We start from the raw sequence: 23,705 nt of genomic DNA, 5'->3' as shown, positions 1-23,705 counted from the left end.
ATTGTGTTTTCCTTTCCGCAAGGCAATAGGAAGATCAAGGTCAGAAATAGGGGTGGGGCTGGTGTGGGAACAACTGCCAGATCTGTCTACAGTGAAGAAGTTGGAGGAGGAACTGGTACATGTTGTCAATGCATATACACTTGTTGAATGGGTGGCCGACCAACAGGAAGTTGCACTGGAGGCGAAGACTTGGTCACAACTGGAACAAGTGGAATGGGGTCCTCAATGGAAACTGGAAGAGGCGGTGGAGAAGAAGAGACATCACTTGACCCAAAAAAAAATAGAATAAACTCAAAGAAAGTAACACCGGGACATAGAAAGGAATGTCGAGAATTTGGGTTATAGCACTTATACCCTTTTTGGGTCCGCAAATAGCCAAGGAAGATACATTTAGTGGATCGTGCATCTAATTTGTCCATTCTAGGTCCAAGATTATGGACAAAACAGACACATCCAAAAACCCCGGGTGTAATAGGAAATGGAGACAAGGTAGGAAACAAAGTTGTGAAAGGAGAATGGCCTTCAAGGATGGGCATAGGCATCCGTTTAATGAGGAAGCAAGGTGTAAGCATAGCATCACTCAAAAACGTTTAGGTACATTCATATGGTGCAAAAGGGATTGAGCAGTTTCCAAAAGATGATGGTTATTTCTCTCAACCACCCCATTTTGTTGTGGGGTGTAGGTATATGAGGTCTAATGGATAATGCCATGTTGTTCTAAATACTCCTAAAATGGTGTATAAATGTATTCTTGGCCAGTATCAGAATGAAGAATCTTAATGTGTACATCGAATTGGTTGTGGATTTTAGCATAAAATTTTTGGAAAATGGAACACAATTTACTCCTTTCTTTTATAAGATAAATCCACGTCATCTTTGAATAATCATCAACAAAAATAACAAATTATTTGTAACCATTGTATGATACTATTTTGTTTGGACCACAAATATTTGAATGAACTAAAGAAAAAGGACTCAACATACGATTAAAGGGAACATAGTGATGTTTCCCCAACTGACATGACTCACAATCCAAAACAGAAAGACGACTCAACAATGGAACAAGTGATTTAAGTGCTTTAAGCGATGGATGACCAAGTCTGTAGTGCCACTAAAGAGGAGAAAGAGATGTTTGAAGAGCTGTTGACGAACCACCTCCACCATCAAGATAATACGGTCCACTAGCTTCATGCCCTCCACCAATCTTCATCCTCGTCTCGAGATCCTCAAAAGCACAAGAAGAATGAAAAGGTGATAGAGCAATTAAGAGACTTGGTTAGATTACTAACAGACATAAGATTAAAAGGAAATTTGGAAACATATAAAACTGGGGACAAGGATAATGGGTCTATGTCAACATTACCAACACCACAAATAGAAGTTGTGGAACCATTAGCAAGGGTAACAGAGTGTGATGTGGAGCATTGAGAAAGGGAGGAGAACACACCCGGAGTCCCAGTCATATGATCGAAAGCTCCAGAGTCAATAATCCAATGGGAGGGTTTGGATGCCAGACAAGCCATACCTGAATGTGCGTGGGTAGTTGTATTCTGTTGAGACGTGGCCTGGATAAACCGCTCATACTCATCACATGGAACACTCATCATCTCCTTCCTTGAGACATCCGTATATGTAGAAGGCATCTGATCATCTTGTTAAATATCCTGTCTTGAACTACTATCACCGGCTACTACATGATTTTCCCAAGTTGAAGGTGGATCATGTAGATCATAACAAAAGTTGGTGTGCCCTTCCATTCCACAATGTGTACACTTCAGACCATTCTTACGTCCTCTACCACGAGCTCTTCCTAAATCTCGACCTCCAATACATCCAGCACCACGACTATACATGGGTCCACTACCACCAATACGACCATACATGGGTCCACCACCACCATTACGACCAGGCTAAGCTCCCCGAGCTCCACCTCTAACTCCACGACCCCCCCCCCCCTCTTGTCATTGCAAAGGCAGACCTACTAAAAATCCTCCAAAGTCCAGCAAACACCTCTTCTAGAGAAGGAAGAGCTGACCCACCTAGTATCTATTCTCTCACTGACTCATATTCATATTTCAGTACTACTAAAAATCTGGTTACATCGAGTTTCTCTCTCTGTTGTCACCGAATCTTAACATCAGATGTGAGGGGGTGGTACACATTCAACTCATTACAAAGATTCCTCATGCTAGCATAGTATTCCTCAAGACTTTGATTACCCTATTGCAGATTAAAGTACTCTTGTTAAAGCTGATACAAGTGGTATTGTCTTGTCCAGAGTACAGCTTCTTGGCATGGTTCCAAATCTCCTTAACTGTATCTAAGAACATAAAATTAACACTGGTCTTGGGTTCCATACTATTCCATAACCAGGCCATAATCTGCGCATCTTCTTGTTCCCAATCACTATATTCCTGAGAATCAGCTGGAGGTTTTTTTCCTCTTATATGCTTTACTTTCTTCTTAGCCCTAAGCAAGACCTCTACAGATTCCGCCCAAGGCACATAATTCTCCCCATTCAAATTGATAGACGTCATCTGAACATTCAGGTAATCGGAGGGAACCATAATGCTAGACTTGTGTTCAGTACTGTCTCCCATATCTGAATTTTTTTTTCTCACCTGTATATCACACACCTAATTCACTTTTCACCACACTGCACACTAGTGATAGATTATTGCTGAAGACACCTACTGTCACAGTTTTCAGCAATAACAGTCACTGATATTCCTCACTCTCAGTACCACAAAGCTACCCGAATACACTCCATACAGCCCACCTATTTGAAACTCACCAACCACTCGATTCACATTGAAACACCCATACAGCCCACCTATTTGATCAACAAAAAACAACCTGCACTCGACTGTCCATTGAACCACCTGAAACAGCCCTCTCCGTCCATCGATTAGAGGGTTTCCTACAAACCACCACAAACACCCACTAAACCACAGACCGGAGGCATGAAAACCTCCAAAAGGAAAGGGCGACCACTCCTTTTCAGCCCTTTCTTATCTCCAACAGATGATGAAGAAAGCTTGAAAAACCCTAGGCTGAATGATGTTGGAAAAGAATTCTGGGCAGATCTGAATTTGTCACAGTGGCTCTAATACCATGATAAAGTTCAGATCTGCATTAGTATTCAGTTAGAAATGGCAGTAGAAGAAAGTTATAGGAGATAGAACAGAGAAGAAGAGAAGAGAGGAGAGGAGAAGAAGAAAGCGGTTCGAACAAGAGAGAAAAGTCTTCTCTCTCTAGTCAGCCAGGTTATATTTTTAGTTTTCTAATATAAAACAAAAAGTATGTTATGCCCCTACTTAAGTATCGGACACATCACTTAAATATTACACCTCACACCAAACATAAATAAAAAGACCAAACTACCCCTATACAGTCGACACTAATAGATAAAAGTGACAATTATTAAAAGAGAAAAAAGGTTAATAGATGCTTTAGAAAATGACCTTATTTCATTTTTGTCTGAAACCTTGGTATGACCCACAATTCCATCATATAGGTAACAAAAAGGATTCAACTATGATATTGGAAAAAGTTGTAACCAATCAACTGGTATCATAAAAGTGGCTAGGGGTGAGCAAGAAAAACCGAAAAACTGAACCAAACCAAAAGTTCGACCAAAACCAAATAAAAAATTCAGTTAGTTGAACCGGGTGGTTCAGTATTTTTAAAAAATAGAAGGTACCGGTTCGGTTTTGGTTAACCAACATAGAAAATTGGTTAACTAACCGACCAGTATACATATATTTCTATATATTTATGCATATTATATATTTTCTATATATTATAAATTAATAAATATGCATTATATATAAATATATAAATATATATATTTGTAATATATGATATATATTTATATATTTTTATTAATATATTGTAAATATAAAAAGCCGAAAAACCAACGGTTAATCCAACCGGTCAACTGGTTAACTGATTGATTTCAGTTCGGTTTCGGTTACCGGTTTTTGGAAAACCGGTAACCCTGGTTCGGTTTAAAAAATAGGCCACAGTTCAGTTAACCGAACCGTGAGCACCCCTAAAAGTGGCAACCAATCAGGTGGTTCTTTATCAAATTCTGGGGGGTGGGGATTTGACTGGTCAAACCCCTTCAGGTATCATGTCTTTCTGGTAGCATAGATTTTTCCTAACAATTAAAAAAAATGTTTTTTAACAGTCTGCAGTCTGGAAAATTGAATTTGTTCTCCCTATGAAATATATTAACATAATAATTCCATACAATAATTGGAATCTATATTCTTTTAATTAAAAGGACAAATAAAGAACTAAGTGGGGTAACGCGTCAAGTGTGGGAAGCTTCAAAACAGCCCAGGCTGTTGTTTCCATACAGCCAAGTTTTCTTGCCCCAAAACAACATATTAAGACTAATACTTTTTTCACTCATTAAGATTTCTAATGACTTGTAATGACATCAACATATTAATCATTGAGAAAAGTGAACTCAAACAAGTCATTAAAATTTCTAATGACTTGCAATCATGAATTCATCATCTATGGAGTCGGCTACATGAATCCTTTTTCACCATTCCGTTCTATTTAATGCCATATCCATAAAAACCAAAATATCATTGCTTCAGAAATACAATAAATAAATGAAAAATAAGATCTATACATATAAAATTGTTTTTCCACGTCATTTCCTAGGTGACTGAACCATTGTCATACCATATGAGAACTGCTGGACAAGAATTTTTTTTTTTTCTTTTTTGGTGTCTCCTAATAGCGTCTTGGGTGTCCCATCACATGGAATGTGATTGGTGACTTTGAACTGAATAAAGGTTGTGGACCTTAGAAGTTTCCCTTTAGCTTGTGTTTTTTTCTTGCCATTAAAGAGGCTGCATTTTTAATATTTATCTAAAAGCATAAATGAAAGTTGTAAGGCCAGCTATATTGTATGGAACAGAGTGTTGGGCAGTCAAGGAACAATATGTCCAAAAAATGAGTGGCAGAAATGTGAATGCTTAGATGGATGAGTGGTAAATCTAGGAGGACAGGATTAGAATAGAAGTCATATGAAGGATCCTAAGAGTGGCTCCAATAGGTGATAAAATAAGTGAAAGTAGGTTGAGATGGTTTGGCCACATGCACAGAAGACTATCTATAGCACCTGTTAGAAAAAGTGATCTGTTACTTGAAGGAGCTAGAAGAGCTAGGGGGAAAAAAGGACTTGGGTGGAAGTAATACGAGATGATTTAGGCACCCATGATTTTACAAGGGATATGGCACCAAACAGAATGGAATGGCAAAGTAGGATTCATGTAGCCAAACCCATTATAGATTGAACAAGGCTTAGGTGAGGATGATCTAAAAAACATAAATGCTAGGTAGAAGGGCATCATCTTTGTTTTTTTTTTCTTGTATTGCCTCCTAGAGATTGTAACTTTTTTCTGTAACTTATTCTAAACATGATGTGCTTCCCGGTAAACTTTTCTTGCAGCTTCTTATTTTCATTCTTCATTTGCTGCTCTATTGAGCTTTGTAGTTTCTTGAATTTCTTGTCATATAAGATGTTTTATTTGAAGCTTATTTTTAAAGAGCCGTATGTTTGATTTCGAGCGCATTAGGATTAAACTGCCTCGTATTGACATTCTGTTAGAGGGAAATATTACATGTGTAATTCATTTCTGAAAATTGTGCCATCAGTTGCCCAGTTGTTAAGCAAATGTTGTGCACATTGACAAAATGAAATTAAACTTCAGTGTCTTAGCTTGATTAGTGCCAATTTAATATGTTCTCCACATTTGTGTATCCACTGCCAATGCCAATTATAGCTTTGTGTGAGATCTATTCTATGGACAGTTGTATGAAAAGATACAAAAGACCAAACAATCAGCTCGTTTGATTATGTTCCAAGGTGTTATTATAAACATATGCACCAGTTTGTTAAGTGAAAAATAGTGCTTTTTGGACAAATAAGGAAATCTGACTGTACAGTCCATCCTGGGTTCATGTTAGTATGAAGATCTAGGGCAACTTTGTAATGATCCAAGAACAAAGGCAGCTGTCCTGACTGACATGGATGCCGTTGGAAGGGAAGCTCAGGTGACATTTTGACAAATATCCTTTTAGACTTTAAAGTTGCATTGACACCTATATTATTTTATTGCATTTTATTTATTTGACTCTAAGTTTGTCACTTTACCATCTTCCATTGTGCAGTTGAGGGGTTTTGAATTTGCAAAAGCTGTAACTTTAGTTGTTGAACCGTTCACTGTGGAGAATGGCCTTCTCACTCCAACATTCAAGGCAAGTCTAGCTTCAGTCAAGTGTGAAAGAAATGAAATATATTTAGAATGAAATGGTCTCATGGTGTTCTGTTCATTTATCTCTTCCAGATTAAGAGACCTCAAGCGAAGGCTTACTTTGCAACAGCGATATCAGACATGTATGCCCAACTTTCTGCATCTGATCCAGATTCCCAGAAAATGTTGTGAACTAAAGCGTGTAAGAAATGTAGAAACAAATAATAAGAGTCGTGCTTCTCAGTAGAGGGACTTTGGTTCACTTCCACTTGAGTAATAAAACCGCAAGAGGTGGGAAAAAAGGTGCATCAAGGTGTCCTTCTGCTCTTAATAAGATATCAAACCCCCGTAAGCAAGGGTGTTGCAAGTTACACGATACAATTAAAATGTATCAATTTTCTCGACATAACTTAAATTTGATTGATTTATTAGTTGCATTCAAATGGATTGTATTTATGATCTAATTCCAACATAATTTGATATTGAATGATGCCATTAGAGTGCGGAGGTGCACTTGTATATGTTTGCCATTTGAAATAATGATCTACCATAAATTTAATCTTAGTTTGTATCTCTACTCTCCAGCCATCAAAATTCGAAAATGTCACTCTTATTTCTGTGATTGTGGATCAATCGTGTGGTGTTCATCCCTAGTGCTAACTGGAAAACAGCAGTAGATGTGGAAGAAGAAGAGGGGAGAACAGGTCTGAGAATGGGCGGCAATAGTAGTCTTTGCCAGCCCTAGAAGCTAACTTATATATTCACAATAATAGATTACATAGAAGGACTAGAATGCTCCTAATTAGTGATGGGACACCTAGGCATAATAAATAAAGATAAAACAGGATTAGGCCCAATAGCTAAAGGCCCATAATAAACTAAGAAACTTAAACATAAAAGATAAACTAGGCCCACAAACACTTAACCACTCGAACCAACGCTCCCCCTCAAGCTAAGCATGGATACTAGTCATGTTTAGCTTGCCAAGTAAGTCTAAGAACTTTATTGAAGATAGTCCTTTAGTCAAAACATCTGCAACTTACATCTCAGGAGTATAAGGAATGTAAAGTTCATCCGAGACAATTCTCTCTCTAACAAAGTGTCAGTCAATCCCAATATGCATAGTCCTATCATGTTGCACTGGATTATTTGCAATGTTGATAGCATCATTGTTTTCACAATACAACTTGAGAGGATACTCAACCTTTGTCGCAAGTTCACCAAAAAGGGTCCTAAGCCACAACAGTTTGACAACACCATGAGCCATAGCCCGATATTCAGCTTCTGCACTTGATCTAGCAATCACATTTTGCATTTTACTTCATCATGTAACCAAATTCCCTCCAACAAATGTGCAATATCCAAAAGTAAACTTGCTATCTCCAATAGAACCAACCCAATCTGCATTGGTATACGCTTTAATTTCAATTTTATTGTGCCTTTTGAACAAAATTCCTTTTCCCGGGCATGTCTTTAAATACCTGAGTATTCTTTCCACTACTTTCATACGAGGAAACTTAGGAGAGTGCATGAATTGACTGACAACATGCACCGCATAAGCAATATCAGGTCGAGTAAGAGATAGATATATCAATTTTCCTACCAGCTTTTGGTATCTTTCTTTATCATGGTAGTCCTCTCCAACCAATTCCTATAGACAATAATTCTGCTCTATTGGAGTATCTACACGTCTACACCTTATCAAACTTGTCTCTTCTAGGAGATCAAGGACATACTTCCTTCGTCATATATAAATGCCCTCTTATGACCTTGCAACCTCAATTCCAAGAAAGTATCTTAGATGGCCTAAATCTTTGACCTCAAATTTCAGATGCCAAGAATTCCTCCAATCTTTTTATCTCTCTTGGATCATTTCTGGTAATCACCATATCATCCACATAAACAATAAGTGTTGTAAGTTTGCTATCTTGTTTCCTTATGAACAAGGTATGATCTACACTACTCTGATCGTATCCTACTTTCATCATAGCTCCACAGAGCCTTTCAAACCAAGCTCGAGGGGATTGCTTGAGGCCATATAATGCTTTCCTTAGTCTATATACTTTTCCATCAAAATCATAATCGAGTGGAGGTTTCATGAATACCTCATCATGTAAATCACCATTTAGGAAAGCGTTCTTCACGTCCAGTTGATGTAGCTCCCATGAGAAGTTTGTAGCTAATGACAATAAAACCCGGATTGTGTTGAGCTTTGCAACTGGGGCAAAGGTCTCATTGTAACCAATCCCTTCCTTCTGAGTAAAACCCCTTCGCCACTAACCTGGCCTTATATCTTTCAAATGACCCATCCTCCCTATGCTTCAAAGTGAACACCCACTTACATTCCACAATACTCTTCCCTTCTTATAAATCCACTAATTCCTATGTCTTGGCCTTCATTAAGGCTTTCATTTCTTCACTCATAGCCTCTCTCCATCTTGGGTCAAACATTGCCTCTGAGTACTTAGTAGGGACATGAACAGAAGAAAGAGCATACACAAAGGAATAATAACGATGAGATAGACATGAATAAGAAACATATTCAGCAATGGGGTGTCGGGTAGTACAAGAACGAGTATGCTTACAAAGAGCAATGGGAAGATCAAAATCAGAAGTATGAGTGATAGAATTACCTGGATTCATTGAAAGATTAATCTGAGTCCGATTGGTTGTTGCCATAAGTTGGAGGATCTTTTTTTATTCTTCTGTAGGAAATTCTTATATCTCTTTGCTGCCTGTTAGTGTTATCAGTCACACCCTCAACATCAGGAGTAGTAGCTAGTTTAGTGGGAGTCCTACTGGAATCAACTGGGTGGTCAGGAGCAGTAACAAGGTCAATGGGAGTCTTACTAGATTCAGCTGAGCTGGTAAAAACAGGAGGATCAAGAGGAAAAGATGGAAGACCCGAGGCTGAAAGAGGCACAAAAAAAGATGGAGAAGAAGAATCCTCTTCCATCCCACTAGTCTCCCCTTGAAGAGGATTCCTAAAAGATTGAAAATAGGACTAAGACTCGAAAAACACCACATCCTTGGTGACATATTTTTTCTTGGTAACTAAATCATAGCACTTATAGCCTTTTTGTGTAAGAGAGTACCCTAGAAAGACCCCTTTAGCAGCCCTTGGATCCAACTTAATCTTCTTAGGATCTTTGACATGGATGAAACACACACAGCCAAAGACCCTAGGAGAAAGGGGAAAATCTAGAAGGTTAGGACAAAGAATAGAGAAAGGAGCTCTCAAACCCAACACCCTAGATGGCATCCGATTTATTAGATACGATGTTGTAAGGACTACTTGAGACCAATAGTGCTTGAGAACCTTGTGTTGAAATAGTAAGGCTCGAGTTGTCTCCAATAAATGTCTGTTCTTGAGCTCAGCAATCTCATTCTGTTGGGGGGTACTAGCACAAGATGACTGATGTAGCATGCTTGCATTCTCATGAACAAATTCAAGGAGCTTTCAAAGTATTCAGCAACATTATCTGAACGGAATTGCTTAATTTTCTTGCCAAATTGATTTTTCAATCATTTTACAAAATGCCATAGTTATCCGTGGCACTTTATTACGTCCTTTTAACAAGTCGATCCAGGTGAATCGTGAATAGTGATCAATACAACTGATAAAGTAACATAAGCCATCTATAGAAATAATAGGTGAAGGGCCCCAAATATCAGAATGAACCAAATCAAAAGAAACTTGAATTTCATTACTAGAAATTGGATAAAGAGTTTTTTGTTTTGAAAAATGACACACTTCGCAAACCAAACTCTGACTCAAAACACACTTGAACAACTCAGGAAACAATCATTGCATTGACAAAAAAAGGTAAATGACCTAGTCTAGCATGCCACAAATGTAACCTAGTTACTGACTCCTCGTTATCCCGACCACTGATAGTAGATGATTGTAAGGCTAAACTAATGTCTGCATCAAAATAGTAGAGACCTCCAGACTCATGACCGCTCCCAATCGTTCTCTTCATCAATTTGTCCTGAAAGACAATAAGTAGGAAAGAAAGTTATGCTACATTTTAAATTCTTGGTAAGCTTAGAAACAGGTAAGAGGTTGGAAGCAATATTGGGAACATGTAGAACAGGTTTAAGAGAGAGATCCTTGCTTAGGTCAACCTCCCCTTTCTCAGAGATGGTGGAGAATGAACCATCAGCAACTCTCATCTTATGTTGGCCAGACATCAGTGATAAGAAGAAAATAAAGAAGACATGTGTGCCATGTAGACTTGGCAAAAAGTTGACCCAACCCGCAAACCTGACCCAACACAACCCGAAAAAACAAGGTTAGGGTCTCATATTTAGCTACCCATATGTGAAAATGACCCAACTCGACCCAACCCGAAAAAATTTGGGTTAGGTCATGGGTCAACCTGCTGACCCGATTGTCACGTCTAATTGGGATTATTTATGCATTGTTAGAAGTTTCCACTCTTTAATTTTTTCTATTTAGTCTGTATTTTTTATTGTTTACTCTTTAAATTGTTAAATGTTCAAGTTTTTTATTTTATATTTGGAATTTTAAGGTTAATTCTTTTAATTTTTACATTTTTCATGTAATTTCTCTTTATTTTTTAAATTTCAATTGTTTTTGGGGATGACCCGAATTGAACCATGGGTCAACCCTAACCCGAATATTTAGGGTCAGGTTCTAGCATTTGACAACCCAACCCAAAATCAACCCGAAGTACCTTGACCCAACCTGAACTCGACCCACCCAACCTAATTGCCAGGTCTAGTGTCATGTGGTCAGTAGCACCGGAATCAATAATCTACGAATTAGACTCTATAGGACAAGTTACACTGTGAGCAGAGACAATACCTGATCTGGCAAGAGAGGTGGAAGCAAGGGAATTGTTCCTTAGATGAGCCATGGCCCAGATAAGGACTTTTACCTCATCAGTAGTGAAATCAAATGACCCAGATGTGCGAGAATTAGTAGTCTGTCCCATAGGAGGAGGTGCAACTGTAGATGTGTTCTTTGGGGTCTCACTATTGTTGCTTATGACAACGTTCCCGCTTGTTGTTTGACTCCTCTAAGGCTTCTTGTCTTTCCTTAAAGCAGTTGGTTTCAGATGAGGATAAAGAATCCAGCAAGTCTCTTTCAAATGTCTATCACCTCCACAATGAGAGCACTTAAGATGTCTCTTGTCTGAATGTTTGCCCCCTTTTTGGGTTGAAGAAATCAAGGCTGAATGCTCAACAGGTTGTACTTGGGTGTCAACTTGCATTTCTTTCCTTCTAACCTCTTCATTCCTTACAAGGTAGTAAACATGATGTAAATCTGGAATTTCATCCCTTCCCAAAATTTGGGATCTTATGCTTTCATACATCGGATATAGGCCAGCCGAAAAGTTAAAAGCTATACCTTCTTCAATTTTTTTATCATGTTGTGAGCATCGGAAAACCGGGCTCACTTGCTACCTGGGTAGATATGGAGTCGCCACCCATCAAGTTAGGAGATGGAGGTGATGGGACCTCCGAGGAAATGATTTTCTAAAACATTTTGTTTTAATAGTGACTCCAAAGCCCAAGGCACCGGTCCAACCAATCTAGGTAAGGCTCGGATGGGAGATGGAAGGGGTTAGGCACCCCTCTCCCAAGTCCAATAGGTGGGTCCCACATGGTGTCCCATGACAAGAAAGCAAAAAACAGGGATAGAATATCTAACTAATCTGAATCAGTCAGGAACAAACCATATTAAAGAGAATAAACCGAAAGACCAGAAAAACACAGCTAATCAATTCTAGAGAAGTTGCATATTAACTATTATTCCAACTAACGAAATTAATTGGAAGAAAATCCTTCGACCAGGACTGAAATAATATAAAAGATAACTAATCGACACAACATCAAAATAAAAATCAGAAATATAAGAAGAAGAACGTGAAAGAAATGAACACGAAAAGATGATTGGTATGAAGATGAGAAAACTAAAAATAGTCATGCGAATAACTTGCTACTTGATAATCTTTTTTGCATTATATGAAAGCCACTGAAGAGAATGCACAACTAGAAACTATCTAAAGAAGAAACAAATAACCGATCAATTAAACCTGCTACTATGCAACCTGGAAAATGCATCAGAAAGGCAATGGTTAAGCACGCAGCAAAATAATGGCGAAAATGTAAAGATAAGAAGATAACAGAGATTCGATAAATGTGCTAGAAAAATAAAAGAAAACAAAAGAAAATAAAAAGAAAGTAAGGAAAAGGAAAGATGAACACAAAAGTGGAGTAACCATCTAACACTGAGATTTAAACTTAATATAACATCAAAGTAATTCAACATAACACGAAGACTAACAGAGGAGCGAATAGCTAACAAAAACTATCAAAACAGATGAGAGAAGAAATTATCAAAAATAAAGAAAAGACTATTAGAAACTATTGGAAATAGAAAAAGACTATCATGAGCAAGGAATTAACAGAGGAACTGAACTAAAGTAGAACCAACAGAGAATCGGCTTCTCCTTTCCCTCATTCTTCGACCATGCATAGATAAGAAGCCAGAATATGAAAATGAAAGCACGAGAGTAGCGAGAACAAGTTGAGGGAAGATTACCTACTCGCGCTTGCTTCCAAAACTTAGTCGGTGAAGTTAGATACCTCGATGGGGCGAAGAATGATCTACTTCCAGATTTTAGTGAAACTTGGGTTGTCTGGCTAAGTTGAGATTGACGTTGCAGGTGCTTTGTTCAAACGCAAGTGTACTATGGTTGGGTCTAATGGTCGATGCAGAAGAAGGGGAAAAGAGGAAAGAGAGGGAAGACGAAGAAATGAGAGGAAAGAAGGGAGGGTGCCGAGCAAAAACGCACGACAAAGAGGGTTCTCTTGCCTGCTCTCGCCGCTAGTTCGAGTGGAGGAGACGATGAATAGTCTCTCCCTCCTTAACCTCTTTGTTTCCTCTCTAGGTTAAATGAGGCGTCATTTTGCTTTTATATTAGGACAGGGGCCATTTCGTAATTTTGAAGAAAACAAAGGGGGTTTTGGTAATTTTCAACAGGTTGGGTTGAACCGGGTCTAGAGATAGAACTGGACTCTTGGGTCAATGATGGGTGGTTCTGGGTCAAGAATGGAGGGCTGAGATGGGTCTGATGGTTGAGAAGGGTTTTGACACGTTGGTTAACAGGATTGGACGAAATGGAATCTTTTTGGATTGAAGGGTTAACGAGAAAATTTTTTACTGAAATTTTGTAGGGTGGGGACTTTGGACATTCTGGGTTGATTGGCGGGGACAGATTGGCCCGAATAGGCCCGGATCAGGCAGATCTAGAAAGGGCTTGATTCGACTAATCTGGAGTTTCGGAATGGAATCTATGTTCGATGAAGGGGAAAATAAAGGCAGTTTTGGGTGAAAATTCTTCGGGTAGGGTTTTTTGGTATTCTGGTGTGATTGGAAAGACTTGATTGGTTTAGATGTGTTTGGATCAAGTGGATATGGGTTGTGGGTACATGAATGGTCGAAATGGAATCTTTGTTTGATGGACAGGCAAACGAAGGAATCTTGAGTTCAAATTTCATGGGTAGGTGTTTTGGTATGTTTTGGGTCTAATGGTTGTGCCTGATCTAATGGTTGAGGTGTAAGTGAGGGTCGATCGGGGCCATCGGATAGGTATCGGGCAGATTTAACGGTGGATTTGAGGGTTCTCGGGGTGAAATTTGGGTTTTCTGGGTTTTTGGGTGTTTTGGAGAGGTCGGAAGGGTCTGATCGGGTGTTTGGGTGAATTAGAGGTTCAAGCAACGGGCTGAGCAAAAATCGGGTGCTGACACATGCCTCTCTTTATCTCTTGTAATTTCCCAATCAAGTATAAGATGATGGCCAAGTTCTTCCCATAGTCCTTCTAGAGTTGCAAAGTAGGTTGCGACAAACATATCTCCTTGTCTCAATGCAATAATATCTTGGGTTAGCCTAAAAATTCTTGCATTGTTCTTTCTTTGTCCATAGGTTTTAGACACCTTCTCTCAAATCTTAGAGGCAGTAGGGAAGTGCTGAACAGTCCTAGCCACTCATTGAGTCATTGAGGCAAGTAGCCAGGACATAATAGTAGCATTTTCCTTATGCCAAATTGAGTATTCAGCATCATCCTCTGTTATGGTCCCGTGCGTAGGATCTCGTCACGGGTTGGTCCACAGGGAGAGACTCCTGTCTTCCCTTGCCCTTGCCCTTGCATACAGACCCTATGGAGGCAATCGCGTGGGTGATTTGTCCAAGAGATCACCCGAACTCTCCTAATGGGTGATTTGTCCAAGAGATCACCCGAACTCTCCTCACTCTCTTTCTTGACTGTGAAAACTGAATGCCTTTATTTCAATTCGTAGCTCCTTAAATAGGAGATTACAGAAGGGAATTCCTAATTAAACTCAAACTCCAATTTGAACTCAAACTCCTAATTACCTACTCCTAATGGTAACTCACTCTTACTGAAGATAAAGATAAAGATAAGACAAGGATAAGATAAGGTATGAGGATAAGGGATAAGGCTGGCGGCGAGTTCTCTTGACGTGTCCAGATAAGGGTGGACCCACCCCTATGAGCTGTCGTGTGGGCCCCGCTCTGTTGCTACTGTCGGGTGCGTGCGCGCGGCTCATTGTGCCGTTGCCGCGTAATGCGTGCGCACGGCTCAGGGTGCCGCTGTCGTGCGGTGCCGGGCGTGTGCGCGGTGCGTGCTGCCATGCGGCGCGCTGCCGGCGGTGCATGCTGTCGTGCGGCGCATTGCCGGCGGTGCGTGCTGCTGTGCGCTGCCGGCGGTGCGTGCTGCTGTGCGCGCTGCCAGGCGGTGCGTGCGACGCGCTGCCGGGTTGCTGTGTGGCACTGTCGGGCGGTGCATGCTGCTGGGCGGCCCGCTATGCATGCTATTGCCTATGATTGCACTGCAGTGCGCTGCCCGGTGGTGTGTCCATAACATCATACCCCTCCCGGACTACGAGCTTGTCCTCAAGCTCGAATTGGGTGTCGAAGACACCCTAAAAGGAATCCTGGATGGCTTTGCCCTCCTGGATCGGGTTCCCATGGAGGGGGTTCATCCTCATCTTCCTCTTGTTTCACTAGGAGGCAGAAAAGTCTCTTGCACCTGTGCCCTGCTGAGTAGAGTTCATCGCAATTAAAACATTTCCCCCTTGCTCTGTGTTCTGCCATCTCTACCCTGGACAAGTGCTTAATAGGGGGTGTACCGCCGCTACTCCCCACACTGGATGCTGATCTGGAATCGGTGCTCGTCTGTGGCTTCTGTTCTGGGTTGGCTGCTGGATATGGAGCCATTCCGAGTGGTTCCCTGTTGTCTGCCAGTGAAGACCCTCCTCCAGTAGGTTTTGGGTTTGTCCAAGCCGCTGCTAGGCATCCCATGCTGAATGGCCCTCGACTAATCTGTAGTTTGCGCTCGAAGGCCCGAGCCAAATTCATTGCCGTGACCAGGTTAGGCGGGCTCTGCATCTCTACATCAACTCTCAGGGATTCGGCTAGACCAGCTGTGAACATATCCACCTGCTGGTCTGGGTGTACTGACGAGGCCCTGGCGAGAAGGGTCTGGAACTGCCGCTGATACTCTGCTACGGTACCGGTCTGCTTGAGATTAATGAGTTCCCTCAAGGGGTTGTTTGTTAGTGGGGGTCCGAACCAAAGGAGGCAGTATGACTTGAACTGCCCCCAGCTAAGGCCTGGTTCCTCCTGCTCCACTCGGTAGAACCAGAGCTGTGCTTCTTCGGTCAGGTGGAACGCGGCCAGGCTGACCTTGTCTCTGTCATCGATGCGTTGGTTGCGGAAGAACTGTTCGCAGCGGTGCAACCATCCCAGTGGGTCTCCCGCGCCGTTGTAGGACGGAAATTCTAGCCGACTGTATTTGGGGATAACAGCAACAGTCGGGGTGGCCGTCTGATGTTCGCCAGGCGTTTCTGCCCCATCCGGTCTGCAGCTGTTGTTGGTGGCGGTTCCTTCTGAGTTTCTTTCCCTATTGGCTAAGAATGTCTCCAGCAAGTGTCGAAGCTCCCGAACATCATCCTTGACCTCCCGTACCTCCATGCTGGTCTCTGCAAGTTGGTGTTCCAGTTCGTGGACCTTGGAAGACAACTGCTCCATATCGCCCATGACGTTTGGCTCTGATACCAAATTGTTATGGTCCCGTGCGTAGGATCTCGTCACGGGTCGGTCCACCGGGAGAGACTCCTGTCTTCCCTTGCCCTTGCCCTTGCGTACAAACCCTATGGTGGCAATCGCGTGGGTGATTTGTCCAAGAGATCACCCAAACTCTCCTCACTCTCTTTCTTGACTATGAAAACTGAATGCCTTTATTTCAATTCGTAGCTCCTTAAATAGGAGATTACAGAAGTGAATTCCTAATTAAACTCAAACTCCAATTTGAACTCAAACTCCTAATTACCTACTCCTAATGGTAACTCACTCTTACTGAAGATAAAGATAAAGATAAGACAAGGATAAGATAAGGTATGAGGATAAGGGATAAGGCTAACGGCGAGTTCTCTTGACGTGTCCAGATAAGGGTGGGCCCACCCCAATGAGCTGTCGTGTGGGCCCTGCTCTGCTGCTACTGCCAGGTGCCTGCGCGCGGCTCATGGTGCTGCCGCCGCGTGGTGCGTGCGCGCGGTGCCGCTGCCGAGTAGTGCGTGCGCGCGGCTCATGGTGCCGCCGCCGCGTGGTGCGTGCGCGCGGTGCCGCTGCCGAGTAGTGCGTGCGCGCGGCTCATGGTGCCGGGCGTGTGCGCGGTGCGTGCGGCGCTCTGCCGGCGGTGCGTGCTGCCGTGCGGTGCGTGCGGCGCGCTGCCGGCGGTGCATGTTGCTGTGCGCGCTGCCGAGCGATGCGTGCTGCGCTGCCAGGCGGTGCGTGCGGCGCGCTGCCGAGTTGCTGTGCGGCGCTGCCGGGTGGTGCGTGCTGCTGGGCGGCCCGCTGTGCGTGCTATTGCCTATGATTGCACCGTAGTGCGCTGCCCGGTGGTGTGTCCATAACATCCTCTTCAGGTTCCTTTTTCTGTCCATCTAAATAACCCATAAATTCCTGGGAAGTAATGAAAAGCTTGGCCGAAACAGACCATTCTCTGAAGTTGTATTCATCTAACAACACACTGGTGATCTACAAGCTATGCAGATTTGGGTTTTCTAGGTTTGAAGACCTCCCACCAGTCCTATTGTCTTTAGAAGACACTTCACCTGATATGGAAGTCATATTCCTTCTCTTACAGAAACCATAGTTGAAATCTCAACATAAGGAACTAGATTTCAGACTTACAAGAACTGTTACAAGGCTGAAGAAACACCCTCTATGACTGCACTAAAGCACTTCTAGGCTAAAAGACAACACCACATGTGGCTGAGAAAATTCTGGATTGTGAACAACACCACCTCTGTACTGAAACCAGCACCCCTTCTGGACTGAACCAGCACCCCTTCTGGACTGAAACCAGCAACCCTTCTGGAGGCTGAACTTGGATTGTGACCACACCTACGGTCTATGCAATCACCCAAACACGAACTAGGATTGTCTACTCGGTCCTTCCACCTAGATCTATTCTACACAGATCTCTCTAGTAGCCGAATGGCTACTCACTGTTGCAGAACCACTAATAAAGCATAAACTTCTGAGAAAAAACCCCCCTTAGGCCCTATAGCCAAGAGAAACCCTAGATGCAGGCCTTGTTGTTGTCTACTGACAGTCCTAGGGTTTCTTCATTATAGCAGAAATAAGAGATTATAGGAGAAGAAAAAAATAAGAGAAAGAAAGCAAGTTGTAACCAGTTAAGCCGAATGGTGCTCTGATACCATGTTAACTGAAGAACAGCAGTAGATGAGGAAGAAGAAGAGAGGAGAACAGGTCTTAGAATGGGCGGCAATAGTAGTCTCTGCCAGTCCTAGAAGCTAACTTATATATTCACAATAATATATTACACAAAATGACTAAAATGCCCTTAATTAGTGATGGGACACCTAGGCATAATAAAGAAAGTTAAAACAGGATTAGGCCCAATAACTAAAGGCCCATAATAAACTAAGAAACTTAAACATAAAAAATAAACTAGGCCCACAAACACTTAACCACTCGAACCAACACCTAGGTCGGGCTTACATTACCAGAGTCAGGATCTCTTGAAAGTGAAAGGGTTCTCGATGTGCGGTTGGATGTCAAGCTCTATGTTTGCATGCTTTTTTCTTTTAAAGAATCTGTCCAACCGTCGTCTCACATTGCATGGCTCGTGCTGTTGAAAGGAAATGATAAAAGAACAAGAAAGGTTTTTTATCCAAAACCTTCTTCTTTAGCTATACTATAATGTTTAAAATTTTCTAAGTTCTGACTTTTCATGGTAAGCGGAAAATATAAAGTTACCTATGCACACATATTGGTCCTGTTCAACCCATGCACTATACTAATAGATGATGATTAAGTAGTTTTCATTTTTAGTTTTTATGTTTATATAATTGTTCCTAAGGTTGTGTTTGGATGTGGTGAAAATACAAAAGTACATTGATGTAAAAGGAAAACGGCCAGACATGTCAGTGCAAAAAGAGAGTAGAAGAGAATGGGGTCGCACGGAGTCGGAAGAGAAAATAGAGAATGGAGAGAGAGAGGGGGGATCGCATGGTTGGAAACGCCAACGCAATTGGAAGAGAGAGAGAGATAAGGGGGTTGCATAGAGTCGGAAACAATGATAGAAAGAAGCTCGACGATGGTGAAGGGTGCTGGTGAAAGAAACTCAATAGTGAGAGAGAGAGAGAGAGAGAGGAGAAGAAGAAGAAGAAGAAAGTGTCGTCGCTTCGATTGAGTTTTACATCGAAAAAATTGATGTATTTTATACATCGATAATCGAAGTAAAAAGGTTTTGATAATAGAATTTACATTGATCTTAGTTTTGGTGTACTTTTACACCCTATCCAAACGTTCACAAAACTGGACCGAAGTGTAAAAGTACACTGAACTGGAATTTAGACCGCATTCAAACGCAATGTTTATGACAAGGATGACAAGTTTTCCCATTTTCCTAATTTTCATGTGATGATTTTTCTCCATATTGCATCAAGATGACAAGACCCAAAATATTGATTTGGAGTGTTCATGTAAATGGTATAATCAAGCTTCAAATATCGACACTAGGGACTTATGACGGGGTGGGGTCGTGATTGTCTCAAAAGATTTGACTGTTGGCATGCGTCAAATAATTGCAATTACTTTTTGACAATTTTTATATGTCGTCTTAACAATTTGCACTGCTCACATACATTCAATTACACTGGCATTAATCTTGTTCCGCAATTCTGCTTCGTCCAATGTTGTATCTAATATTTTCTAGCGAAAAAAAGTGAAACATTAAAATTAGATAGGTGTGAGGGTGTCCATGGTTCGGTTAATCAAATCATGACAATTTTTTTTGTAAATCAAACTGGTAGTATCGGTTTTTTCAATTCTTTAAACTGAAATCGAACCGGTACCACCAGTTAACCGGTTCATCAATTTCGGTTCCTTGGTTTTTTGTTTTTTTTATATTTATAATATATATTATACAAATATATGTATAATATTATATAATAAATAATAAATGATATATAATATATTATAAATATATAATATATTAATAAATAGATCATTATAAATATATATATTTATATATAATATATAAAAAATATGTGACATATATTAAAAATATATATAAATATACATATCAGTCGGTTCGGTTAACTGTCGGTTTTTTGTAAGTTAATCGAAAACCGAACCGGTCCTTCAGTTTTTCAAAAATCCCATTAATCACATTTTATGATTCGGTTTTCTCAGTTTGGTTCAATTTTTCGGTTTTTTATGGACACCCCTACGTGTGACCTTCAAAGAAATAGATAGCTGAGACTTTTGGGGGTTAAAGATGGGTGAGATCAGGATGTAAGCAAATAAATCAAAAACCATCCGAGTACCCATAAAAAATCAAAATCCTAGTTCTTTTGTGCTAAAATTTAATCATGATTATTTCACGTACTCTACCAATATAGCACGTGGCCTTCACTGATGACCCAGCAGGCAAAATGGTCACCTGGCATTGACCGTGACGGTTCGAAAACACTGGCAAAGATTAAAACATTGGTTGGTTCACGTGTTGGTCCTGAATATATTTGTAACATAAAAATGAGATTTTTTATGAATAAAAATTAGGTAATTAAAGAGAATATATAAAATTCATAGTCCATACTGCATAGGACAATAACAGTGCTGAAAGTATGGATGTATGAACCAACGTCTCACGTGAAGAGGGCTATACAGGCCATTGAATTTTGACACTAAAAATTATCTGGTTCACTATTTGTAATAATGACAAACAAAATTTCATTTACACTAGTACAAATGTTTTGGATTTTATTTTACTTCATCTACAATGCAAATGCAAACAAGGGCAATCATGCAATCTAAGATCTTGGGAGGGGTACTGCGAATCCTAAATTTCGTCATATTTTGCAATTTGCACAGTAGGCACCCTCTAACTCATTTGTATTCTCATACTCTTGCAACCAATGCAAATGAAATACTTTTGCTAAGTGGGCTAAACACAGCCACGGGTGGCTACTGTCAATGGGTCGGGCCTGATTTGGAACAGGGTAGGCCAATCTTATTAATCAGTTGTATAAAATATATCCAGAATCGAACTAATTATTAATCAGGAGGATACCCATTAGATCCATTTATACTTGACATCTATAGTGATACAACAACTTGAAATTTCATTTCTCATAATACAGCCTTAATAAAGATGACAGAAACAGTAAATTGTTTGATAAACTCTGTGTTTTGAGTCAAAATTATCTTATATACTGCTTATGAAACTTATCCTTTTAAACATAAATATTAAAAGAATTAAAAAAAAAAAGCAGGAGACTTTTGTATATTATTAACCGCATATTTGGTTTGGATCTCAAATGGTTTGGAAGAGCAAAAAAGCCAAAAACCATCCCAATTTTATTATAATCAATATACACAACTCAGAACCAAAACCTGTATAATTGGTTTAGCCGGTTTAATTCTATTGGGTAGAATCACTACATTGACGGCTCTATTGATTCGGGGTTCAAGCTGGGCCAGGTTAGGTGGAGTTGAGGTCAATCTTATTTCAACCCAAGTTGTTAAATTCCCAACATGGGTTTGATTTGGGTTGACCCAATTTTTATATTTTTTTTTGTTAAAAATGTTCCTATTTTTCAGAGATAAGATTAACAGAGTAGGTTAGCTTCAGATGTGATGCTTTGGGAGGACTTTACATATGATACATAGAAAATTTCCACCGACTCTTTGTTTTGGTAAAGCCCTTCAAAATAAAAATTGGTTGATACGAATAAAGCTTTTGTATCTATACATTAGATGCATAATTGTATGTCTATTACATATATAAGTATCATAAAAGTGGTAACCAATCAAGTGAAATTTATCAAAATTCGTAGGAAATTTTGATTGGTCAAAGCATTTTGGTATCATGACTTTACTGCACCAAAGATTTTTCCATACGTATATATGAAAATTTATTGGATTGTATCCTCATCTCCTCCCAACAAAAAAAAATCCTTTCAACACATTCCAATGTGATCTATCCACACATTTCATAAGAGGGCCGGTCTCGATCTTATGGTTAGATGTTCGGACACAGATCATGTAAGAATGGTTTTTTGTTGGGAGGAGATGCTTCAAATTGGATAGGGTTGCTCCGACCTCAATCCTAACCTTAACCCCAACTTCAACCAACCCTTTTTTTTTGGTGGGGTGGGGGTTGGATTCAGCCTAACCCTCCGCAAGTTGCAGTTCTCCTACTGCAAAGGCATTAAAAAGGTCAAACATGCAAGCAAATTAAAGGATGGTCCATGGACATCCAGACATCATCCCATGTTCATTAATCTCCTAGACCTCTTAACCCAGTCTCTCTATGACAATACTTAAAATAGATTTCTATTTAATATTTTTAAAGTAATGTTTAGACTCCCAATTTTCTCTCTCTAATAAATGCTAAATGGGTCAAACATGTAGAATCTATCTACCCACTTGGACATAGTTCACGGCGTCCAGAAAGGAAAATATACTGATCTGTGAATGAAGCCTTGGAGAGAGAGAGGTCTCACTCTGTAGAGTACTGTAATTATATACAAATCCCACTTGCTTTATAGACTATAATGATCTCATGTTTTGTCTACAAGGTTGAAGGCTTCACATGTAGCAAGATATTCCCAGCACCGGCTTCCAGCAAATTATATATGCTTACATATCTTCCATCTTTTGGGGACAAGTTGTTTGGCTCAGGCTTTTTTAAGTACCTGGTATGGTATGTATATGTCATAGATGGGCTGCTGATGCTGATGTAGACCAGGCCCACCCAGTTGCTGGCCCAAACCTGGACCTCTCTATATAAGAACCTGGTAACTTTATTCTTGTTATTCATCAATTTTGGGTTGACATTTTCAGAACAGACACATATAAATAAATATAAATGGACCATCTGGTCGAGTTTTTTCCTGATATATATATAATTCCAAAACAGGCTCTGCCTGAGTCCAACCAGGTTGATAGAATGTGAAGAATTCCTTAGATTGTATTGTTCTGTTGATGATAAGACCAAGATTAATGCTTGGGTATGGGCCATTGGGCATTGGGGTCACAGAGAAAGAGAAAGTTGGGTGGTCATGACTCATGAATCATGATTGGTTTAGTGCACAATGGGGTTTCTATAGCGGCATGTATGTATAAAAAGGTTGGGATCCTGCAAGGAAGGAGGCCATAAAATAAATGTAGTGGTGGACATACACAGCTTCGTAGTAATTGTGTACTGGGAAGAAGACAAGAGAGAAATGATGGAGTTAAATCTAGAAGTAAAGGCGACAGGATCTCACCATAATCTATTCACAGAAACACACAACAAACACAAACACCAGAGAGAGAGAGAGAGAGCCACACGTGTGCATGATCTGGCGTCGTGTTTGCTGCATCCAGGTCTAAGTGGGTCAGATCTTTTATTCATATTTTGTTAGTATTAATTTTTTTATCATAAACTACATATAAGAGAAGAAGATCAGAGAAGAAAAGAGGTTAGTCATAAAACATCACTCAGACATATTTTGACTCCAAGAATCAAAGCTTAACATGGACCGAGCCACAGAGGAAAGCAGTAGGAAGTTGGTCTTTAGAGCTGGGGACCCTTTAAGAGAAAGAAACTAAAAACCCAGTCACCACCAAATCCCAAGATTAGAGAAACTATGCTTTATCTTGATACATTAATGAGCACAACGTGCTGGGGCCTGAATGAAAGGAACACAGAAATGTTTGCTTAATTGCTTGGTTGCTTAGCTAACTTTTTTCTGTATCACACTGTCTGTACACGTGGTGGGTTCATAAGCTGTTACACCTTCTGCAATTAAGCATGATTGGATGGGAAACTGCCATTGTCTTTGTCACATTTG

At 40.3% G+C, this 23,705-nt stretch overlaps 1 protein-coding gene and 1 long non-coding RNA gene across 3 annotated transcripts in view; both read left to right on the top strand.

Annotated features, from left to right (window-relative positions):
* The window catches only part of LOC104596495 (long chain acyl-CoA synthetase 6, peroxisomal-like), a 65,623-nt gene extending 58,768 nt beyond the window's left edge, over nt 1-6,855 (top strand). The window contains exons 21-23 of one of the 2 annotated variants that reach the window (XR_016080634.1): nt 5,836-6,078; nt 6,196-6,282; nt 6,372-6,855. Coding sequence is in view for 1 of the 2 variants with exons in the window: in XM_010257682.3 (XP_010255984.1) it covers nt 5,992-6,078; nt 6,196-6,282; nt 6,372-6,470 (273 nt within the window). In the remaining variant the exon portion in view is untranslated. The remainder of the gene's footprint in view (nt 1-5,835; nt 6,079-6,195; nt 6,283-6,371) is intronic. The other variant, XM_010257682.3, reaches the window with a different exon arrangement.
* Nucleotides 6,856-6,860: 5 nt separating this feature from the next.
* On the top strand, nt 6,861-22,566 carry LOC148804152 (uncharacterized). The gene is made up of 3 exons (XR_016080635.1): nt 6,861-6,982; nt 22,282-22,366; nt 22,449-22,566. It is a non-coding gene; the product is annotated as an uncharacterized LOC148804152 (long non-coding RNA).
* Nucleotides 22,567-23,705: the final 1,139 nt, after the last annotated feature.

The sequence above is a fragment of the Nelumbo nucifera genome, chromosome 1, assembly GCF_055504915.1.
Source record: "Nelumbo nucifera cultivar China Antique chromosome 1, China Antique-T2T, whole genome shotgun sequence".
NCBI classification, from domain to species: Eukaryota; Viridiplantae; Streptophyta; class Magnoliopsida; order Proteales; family Nelumbonaceae; genus Nelumbo; species Nelumbo nucifera.
Note: the sequence above shows the minus strand (reverse complement) of the source record. Positions and strands in the feature narration are given on the sequence as shown.